We start from the raw sequence: 9475 nt of genomic DNA, 5'->3' as shown, positions 1-9475 counted from the left end.
ATTAGCAAAACAAAATTGTCAATTCTAGACAAACACTTGATGCCACTTTGTTTTTCACAGAAAATGAAAGGAATAACAAAAAATTATTCATTGTTGTTTTCACTGTTGAAAATGGATGATCTTTCTTGAAAACTGCTTAAAATGAAAAATGCTTCTTTATTCAAAAGTTAATTTTATTCTGAAAGTATTCTGACCAAAGAGCTATAGTTATTTAAATGAGGGGGTTACACAGGAGTAAATCTTCATGACTCTGTGCTAGGAAAAGTCCTCTCACATATAACTCCAAAAGCACAGGAGTAAAAAAAAAAAAAAAAGATAAACTGAATCTCATTAAAATTTTTTAAAGACTTGTTGTAAACAATACCATCAATAAAGTGATAAGACAACCCAAAGAATAGGAAAAAATATTTGTAAGTCATACATCTGATAAGGACTTGTATCCAGAAGATGTAAAGAATCCTTAAATTCTCAATAATAAAAACATAAATAGCCCAATTTAAAAATGGGCCAAACGTCTGATTAGACATTTCTCCAAAGAAGATATACAAATGGCCAATAAGCACAAGAAAAAAAATTTCAGCATCCTTAGCCATCAGGGAAATGCAAATCAAAACCACAATTAGATATGAATTCATACCCACTAGGATGGCTACAATTAAACACAAAGACAGTAACGAGTGATGGCAATGATGTTGAAAATTAGAACCCTCATACATTGCTGGTGGGAATCAAAATCATACAACTACATTGGAAAACAGTTTGGCAGTTCCTCAAAATGTTAAAAAGAGTTATCATATGACCTCTCAAGTCCATTCCTAGGTATATACCCAAGAGAAATGAAAACATCCACACAAAAACTTGTACAGTAATGTTCATAGATGGCATTGTTCATAATGGTCAAGGAGTAGAAACAACCCAAGGTCCAAGCAGTAAATAGAAAAGCAAAATGTGGTATATCAATACAATGGAATATTATTTGGTAATTAAAAGGAAGAAAATATTGATATATGCTACACCATGGATGAACCCTGGAACTTACACTCAGTGAAAGAAGCCAGGCACAAAAGGCCACATGTATTGTATGGTTCTGTTTGAATGAGATGTCCAGAAGAGGCAAATCCTCAAAGACAGAGAGTAAAATAATGGTTGCCTGGGGCTAGACAGGGAAGACACAGAGTGACTGCTAATGGGAAAATCAAATAGACTGTGGTGATGGTAGCACCTGTGAATCTTCACTAAACCGTTGAATTATATAGTTTAAAATGTGTAAATTATATGGAATACGAGTTATATTTCAATAAAGCTGCTAAAAACAAAGGGAACAACCAAGACAATAGGAATATAATATTTAAATAATTATGTTAGAAATAGTCTTATAAATATTTGGATAGTTTTATAACCATTCAAATGCCAAACGAATTCCATCTAATACCTCTGAATCAAAACAAATGAAAATGCAACTGCCTGAATAGTTTCAAAATATATGTAGGTAAGATGATTATATAAAAGATACATTTTTTTTTTCAGTTTTAATAAGGCATTTGAAATTACATAGGTACAGGCAGATAGTAAGACCATGTGAAAATGTGCAAGAAATTCCAAGGGGCTGCTCTTGGGCTCTCCTGGATCAGAACCAATTAGAGAATGTTTACAGAAGGTTACATGTCTTTGGGACAAAAGTAACTTCAACATGGCCTTGTAATTTGAAAGCTGCTATAGAATAACAAATGAGAAACACCATTAGACAGTTCCTAAAGTTCTTGGATATTCCCTTTTGAGATAGTGTCAAATTAAAGGCTTTGGACTTTTACTATAAAGCTTTTAAAACAACTGATAGAATCCAAGAGACCTTGGAGAAGAAAAAACAAAAGGAATGATTAAGTCCCTCCAATAAGAAAACATTTTAAAGCCTTGGAAAGATTGATGACAGGATAATGATTGATAAATCACTTTTAATTTAATACCCACTGTATTTCCTGAAAGTAAATATTGTATCAAATAAAGGTAGAAGGAACCTTCTATTAGTAAACCTTAATGTTTTAACAAAACCACCTTTGTTAAACTAATACACAATAAAAATTATCTGACTTCAAAAAGTAATAAACTGTTTTTACTCCAATGATATTTATACAATATGGCATCATAACATTCATTAAAAATCAAGTTATATAAACTTGGTAGCATGTAAATAGTATATAGTGCTCCCTAAGAGACTATTTGCAAGGGTTTCTCAAACTATAATTACTATCTACTCTGCTATTAATTATTCATGCTGTAGCTGATGTGTTCTTCTATTTCCCTGGATCACTAGTGGTAAGGGTGGGGAGGATGAGAATTGAGGAGGAGGGAGAAGGAAAGAGGAGGAAGTAGGGAAGAGGGAGGGGGAGGGAGGAAGAAAGACAATGATGATAATGGGTTAAAGAAATTTGAGGTAAAAAGAGAATGACATACATAGGTTAAAATTACACATACGTAAATTATCTGTATTTAGACAACTCAAAACTGGAAATGGAGTTAGGTTTCTCACCAGAAAGTCAAAGAATCACAAAATTATTACACAGGAGAGGACCTTAGCACATTATCAATTTTACCATCTACCATGCTTTGCCAAGGAATAGACTCAACATTGGAGACAAGTAATAGAAATCGATTAAATCATTGCTTTGATATAGAAAGTCTTATAAAAATGGAAAAAGTATTAATCTTAGATATCAACTTCCCTCAATGAGTTTGTAGAGGAAAAAACATGTAAACATAATCAAATCAACATAAATTCACTTTTATAAAATTTATAAATCAAATAAATGACTCACTCGATAGCTTTCAGAGTCCCTCAAACTATGCAGTTCAAACAGATTTCCTGTCCTATTATACTATCTAAAGTTGTTGTAAAATGTGTTTTCCTATTTGTTACTTTATTGTCTTCCTTCAAATTTAAGAGTAATTTAACTTACTGTTCATTTTATTTTGAATTATTGTCTTTTCTGTGTATTTCCCTCAACCCAAGTTAATTCTGAGAGCTACTTTCAAGAAGTTACATGTTTTCCTAATAGGGAGTATGTTGGGAAACATTTTTCTTTCTTTGAAATTCTAAAATTATTTTTAAAACCCATTCTACTTTATATTCATGTTTAAGGAACTGTTTAAGTAGTTAGTAACATTTTTTTCAGAAATCCTCATTTTTTTAATGCAAGATTTTAAAATGTTTAATTTGGGGACTCTTATGGTCATTTCCTTTCAAGGAACAAATATAAGACATAATTAAAAGATCAGACAGACTTGGAGTTAGGAGAGGTCACTCGTCACTCATGCTTCAGGAATGCCTTTGGAGAGGCATTCCTTTTAAATTTTTTTAGGCTCAATTTTTAATTTAAAATGGACTAAAGTTCTCTCTGGCCAATTTCACCTCCAAAGTCCTATTATTCAATTCCTATTCCATAAGAAAAGTCAATAGAAATGTAGATGGCAACAATCAGACATTCATTTTACAAACAACTTTGTACTCACAGAGAACTTCCTTTAAAATTTATCATTGATTTTTAGAGACAAGGGTAATTCATTTCAAAGAGTCACCTCAATTCTTCCGATAAACTTATTTCTTGCCTCAGAAAAATGATATTGTTGGACTTCCTTGCGGGTCCAGTCAGTGGATAAGAAACTGCCCTGCAGTGCAGGAGACACAGGTTCCATCCCCGGTCCAGGAAGATAACATACATCTTGGAACAACTAAGCCCATGCACCACAACTAGTTGCAACTATTGAAGCCCAAGTGCCCTGGAGCCTGCACACTGCAACTAGAGTAGCCTCCACTCGCAGCAACTAAAGAAAGTCTGAGAGCAGCAGCAAAGACCAGCACAGACAAAAATCAATCAATCAACCTTACAAAAAAAAAAAATTGTCCACAATAAAAATTAAAACATTTAAAATTACATATTATAAGAATGAGTTAAAAATCTAACAAATCTTCATTAAAACGATGAAGAATTAAGCACTTACTTTCATTTGAAGATCCTCAGAACTTTCGGTTGACATGTACAAAGAGAGCAGAACAGGCAGAGTGTTTGTGACAGCGACGGCCCGTGCGTGCTCAGGAGTGTGTCTCCCAACGTGTCCCAAGGCCCAGGCGGCAGCAGCCTTAATATGGTCTTCTGATTCTTCTGACAAGCACAGTGACAACTGGGGTACACCCTGCAGTGTGGGATCAAAAGAGCGAGAGTTATGAACCCAGAGCAGGATTAAAGGGTCTTCCATGTCTCTCAGACATTAGAAGAAATCATTTCAGTCTTGATCCTTTTTTTCCTTTAAACGGTTCAATAAATGAGCACTTCACAGGGGCCGTCATTTTTCAAGTCAATAAAATGACTAGAACTAATTTACCTTAATTATCTGTAACAATCCAACTAAACTAAATATCTCTACTAGCGTTTGCTCCCCAAACAGAGGCATTTAACCAAAAAACAGATGCCACAGGCTAGTATTTAGGCAAAGCCAGATACCACTGTGACAAATTAAAAACGCATAGGAGTTTACAACGATTTGCTTTCTTCTAAACTAAAATAAGTTAATTTAGAATCTTTTTAAAAATTGACTTTTATCAAGAGATCCAAAAACAAAATACCTACTATAGACCCAAAATCAAATGAATAATATGAGCAAGAATCCTATTTAAGTAAATTTTAGGTGAAATATATTCACCAAAATCTTTCCTGAAATAGTAAATTTCCATTACTTTTGGTCAACATTTACACAATAATTTTACCCAATTTAATCTGACTGAATGTCAAAGTAGGGATGAGTACTTTTACTACACAGATGGCATGTGCTTGTATTTTGTAGTTCAAACTTCAATTGTAGCTAAATAAAACAGAATTAACTAGAGGGTCTCAAATGCATCGCAGCTTATATACCCAAAGAAGAGTCAAATAACCAAATCAAATTATAATTCATTCTGTATGGGCATAACTTTCTTACTTGAGATTACACTAAATTATCTAATACTGATAGTAAATTATCACCTTAAATTCAGTACCACAAAAGCCACTATCACATGGTCATCCTCCCACAAGCAAAGGCCAAATGATCATCTATAGTTTTTTTCCCTCCACCTTTAAATTTTTTTTTTTTTTAATTTTTTGGCCACACCACTCCCCGACCAAGGATCAAATCCAAGCCCCCATGCCTTGGAAGCAAGGAGTGTTAAACAGTGGACCAGCATGTAAGTCCCTAAATTTGGCATTTAAGATCAATTTCCAGAAGAGATCTGCCATATTACTTCTTTGACTTCTTTCTTACAACTAAAAATGTGTGTCAGCCCATACAAAAATGAAAAAGGTCAGAATCTTTTCTATCTTCAGAATGAGGCAACCTTCCAGAAAGTCCATACATCTGAGACATACCAAGAATGAAGAAGCAGGAGGAAAAGAAGACAGTCCCCAAAATGCTGACTTACTAGCCATGGCTGTTATGAACAGCAAATGAGACAAGAAGCGTGAAAGTGCTTTGAACGTTAGAAAGTATTATTTAGATGGGAGGTATTGTCAGTCCTGACAGTACTACACAGAACCAGACAGAATGACACAGTGCTGTGTGATCAGCCTCAAACTGCTGCTGCCCCCACCTTGATCTTCAATTAAATGAAAGACAACCAGGTGTGAGAGGCCACGGCCCCAGACCAAAGAGGGGGAGCACCTCCTGGATGGTCTGGGGAAGAAACACAGGAAGCAAAAGTAATAGCGGCTTCTTTCCTTGTCCTTCCTATGTGTGGACTTTCTGACAATCCACACAAGAACCAAGAATCAAGAATTCCAATAATATTCCCACCGTGACCCTTCAGAAAGCAGCACTACTGCCCTAGTCACTATCAAAGTCTTTGGTAATAGAAGAACAAAAGGAAAAGCTCAGGATAAAAAGGGAGTGAAGTAAAGTATTATCAAGGAATAGGTAGAAAATAAAGATCTGAGGCTCCTTTTTATTCTGAGGATTAGCAAAGGATAAAAAAAAATCCACACTTCTGTTTAACATACAGCAGTGGGTTTTCCATGCTGATAAGAAAGCTGCACCCTAGAGGGTTTCCAGAGACACTGGGAGCACACAGCCTTTGAAGCGTGCTTCAGGAGATCAATATTTACCCATTCAACAAATATTTTTTGAGCACCTACTACGAGCCAGAGTTACTCAATCTGGTAGGTTAATACCAAGTTGTAAACTGAGATAAGGCCAAATCCCTTGAGCAAGCAAACAGAAACACTGCTATCTGACATGTGCCCATGCACTCTGAATTGCCCATGTCTAAGAAGAGAAATTAGCTCCTGGTAGCTAAAGAAGAGAGACCATCCATACAAGATGATACAAACGACCACTGGGTATGTTAGTTGTCTTTAATCAAAGTATGCTTTACATATTTGTAAAGCTAATCCTTCAAGATACAAAATACATGTTACTTAGATACAGATAATACTAACACTCAGAGGTGCTGACATTTTATTAACATTAAACACTGAGTAAAACTTCAAACTTCCTGCCAAGTCAACCCTTAAGCATTGCTCTGGCAAACTTACTAGTAAGCCTGGAAAAAAGCTGGTAATTCTTTGTCTCTGATCAGTTATATTGTACACTCTGTGGGAGAGTATTAATCTGTGGTCTGTCTTAGAGGATCTCGCTGCAAGAATCAGGGGAAAAGGAAGCAAGGGCAAACCTTGGAAATGATGACTGCCATTGCCAGGTTCTCAGAATGAGCTGCCACGTAGCCGAGCAGCATGATGCCTGGCAGCCTTATGTTCCCTTTGCAGGACCCGATGCAGTCGATCACGGCAGCAATTCCCCCAGTGTTCACTATCAGCTGAGAAAGCTAAGAGAAAAGAGGGAGTGTTACATTATCATGGCCCTAAAGTATGAGACGATCTTTATTATTACTTTTTAAAAATATTTTGTAGAGGATATTTTGGTTTTGTTATTAGCAGTATTAGTTGACTGTGCCGGGTCTTCACTGCAGCATGCAGGCCCCACAGCATGTGGGATCTCGGTTTCCCCACCAGGGCCTGTACCCGTGTCCCCTGTATTGCAAGGTGGATTCTCAATCACTGGACCATGAGGGAAGTCCAGTGTAAGACAATCTTTAAATATTATGTTAGCATTGCCAAATTTTAAAATTTCAGACCTAAAAAATGGTGGTTCAGTGGTAAAGAATGCACCTGCCAAGGCAGGGGACTCAGGTTCGATCCCTGGGTCGGGAAAATCCCCTGGAAAAGGAAATGGCAACCCACTCCAGTATTTTTGCCTGGGAAATCCCATGGAGAGAGGATCCTGGCAGGCTACAGTCCATGGGGTCACAAAAGAGTCAGACACAACTTAGGGACTGAACAACAAAATCTGAAATATCATTCATTTCAAAATATCATTTGAAAGTATTATATTTATCAAAGAAGTATACAAGGGTAACAATCCTGCTATTTCTAATTACAGAATATGCTCACTGTGAGCCTCTCTGCTGTTCAATTTTTCTTACATGACTTTTATCCTTATCGTAATAGATGTCAAAGTTCCTCACATAAACACTAAACCTAGGGCTAGTTCATAACTAGCTAACTACTGAAACCGCCCCCCGCACAATGCGTGAGTATGAAGCAGGTTAATCACTCAATACTGAAAGATGAGGTCAAACTTGAAATATTCTAGCCTCATTATCCGTCCTTTGCTAGTAATGATCACTAGCTGTTGGCACTCCAATCTTGAAAAATCTCAACCAGATAAAGATGTTGGGTGAAATAAAGAATAAATACTGAAGAGTTTGGTGAAATGAAATTGATTCGTGAAAATATGCACAGAAAAAGACACAACTTCAGAATCTACCCAAGTTCGCTTCATCTCTATTCTTTTCCCACCTAAGAACCCAGAGCAGGAACCACGGCGTTTGAGTGGCTGAGCAGGGAGTTGGTGGTCTCTCCCAGCCTGGAGGGGCGCTGTCTCTCACTACACCCAGGTGACTGAGAGTGACAGGACAACCAAGGTCCACGGTCCCTACAACTTAGAAATGGAAAGCAGAAAATGATGAATGATTAAAAACTGAGATTTCAGACTCAAACTCCATTGCTACAACCCAGTGGTCCTCCAGTGGGGGCACTTTTGTCCCCTTGGAGACAGTTGGTAATACATGGGGACATTTTTGATTGTCACAACTTAGGGGAGGGGTGCTACTAGCATCTAGTGGGCAGAGGCCAGAGATGCTGCTGAACATTCACCCTACAGTATACAGACAGCCCCCCACAACAAGGATCATCTCATCCAAAACATGAACTGTGCTAAGGGTGAGAAACCCTCAGAACACATGACGCCACCCGGGGCCCTGTCAACAAACTCATGTTCTGCTTAATAACTAAAACTAACGGCATGTGGTTGTATTTTGAAGCTGATTTCTTTCCCTCTTGTTTTACCTCGGGTGTATGTTTTGCAATCTCTCTAATTAAGGTAGAAGCGTTTTTCTTCACGTATTCATCTTTGTCCTTCAGACAGGTAAGTACAACTGGAAAAATCTCTGCTTCGACCACCATTTCTGCCAGATCCACAGAATGTTTCGCAATCTGACTGAGAGCTGAAAGGACCTGACGCTGTTCAACAAAAACCAAACCCAAACGTTACACAGGGTCCACTGTGGAGTTCAGATTAAACAGCTTTGTATACATTCAAATTCCTTTATAAAGAAGAAGAAATAATCACAAATCCAACATAAGCTAAGAGTCTTAGCTTAGTCTTAGTCTTAGCTTAGGAAGTATTCACCTCCTACTCTTATACCTAAATACTCAATTTCTTAAATTTCCTAATTTCCAAGTTGAACATCTTAGTTCACACTATTGACTACTTAAATATTTACTTATTGAGGCTGGTCAAAGAATATGACCTTTGGGTGAATATTATTCTTAATTACGCACTACTTAAATCATTAGTTTATGTTAAATACAGTAATGTAATACAAACATGATCAAACAGAACTTTGGGCATGTTGCTGTTATCGTTTTAAAGAATTTTACATTGTCTAATTAACATTGACAATCTTAAAATCTTATAGAACATAACTATTATAAAAGTATAATTGGTGACTATTAACTGAAAATTAAATTTTAGAAAGCTTGAAAGAAGACTAATATGGCAATTTTCATAGGAAATGTAAATATAATAGTGGGCTAGAAAACCTTTAGGTCCCTTCTAACCCTGAGGTTTAATCATGACATGATTCCTTACTTTATTTATTAATTCTGATGCTACTTCTAGTTTTCAGCACTGCACATACTTTTCCCCAGTCACATCTTGATTGTCTAATCCTTACAGCATAGTTTCCACATACAAAAGGACCGAAATACATAATATACTCAGACCTGTTTTCAATGATAATTTACTAATTATCTAAAAATGTATACTATCCATCTGCACACGTTTCCATTTTCTTAGATTATCAGAATCCTGGTTCATTTGTTTCTCAACT

The 9475-nt window shown here is 36.4% G+C and overlaps 1 protein-coding gene across 21 annotated transcripts in view; it reads right to left on the bottom strand.

The window, feature by feature from the left end:
• Positions 1–9475, bottom strand: part of SPAG6 (sperm associated antigen 6) — a 152080-nt gene that overhangs the window by 104046 nt on the left and 38559 nt on the right. For 20 of the 21 annotated variants that reach the window (XR_014073076.1, XM_081556751.1, XM_081556770.1 and 17 more), the window contains 3 exons: positions 8430–8603; positions 6695–6847; positions 3997–4188 (listed from right to left, as the gene is read on the bottom strand). Coding sequence is in view for 20 of the 21 variants with exons in the window: in XM_081556751.1 (XP_081412877.1) it covers positions 3997–4188; positions 6695–6847; positions 8430–8603 (519 nt within the window). In the remaining variant the exon portion in view is untranslated. The remainder of the gene's footprint in view (positions 1–3996; positions 4189–6694; positions 6848–8429; positions 8604–9475) is intronic. The other variant, XM_081556772.1, reaches the window with a different exon arrangement.

Source organism: Giraffa tippelskirchi, chromosome 13, assembly GCF_054371585.1.
Source record: "Giraffa tippelskirchi isolate mGirTip1 chromosome 13, T2T-mGirTip1v1.2.pri, whole genome shotgun sequence".
Taxonomy (NCBI): domain Eukaryota; kingdom Metazoa; phylum Chordata; class Mammalia; order Artiodactyla; family Giraffidae; genus Giraffa; species Giraffa tippelskirchi.
This window is presented reverse-complemented; position numbering and strand designations above follow the sequence as displayed.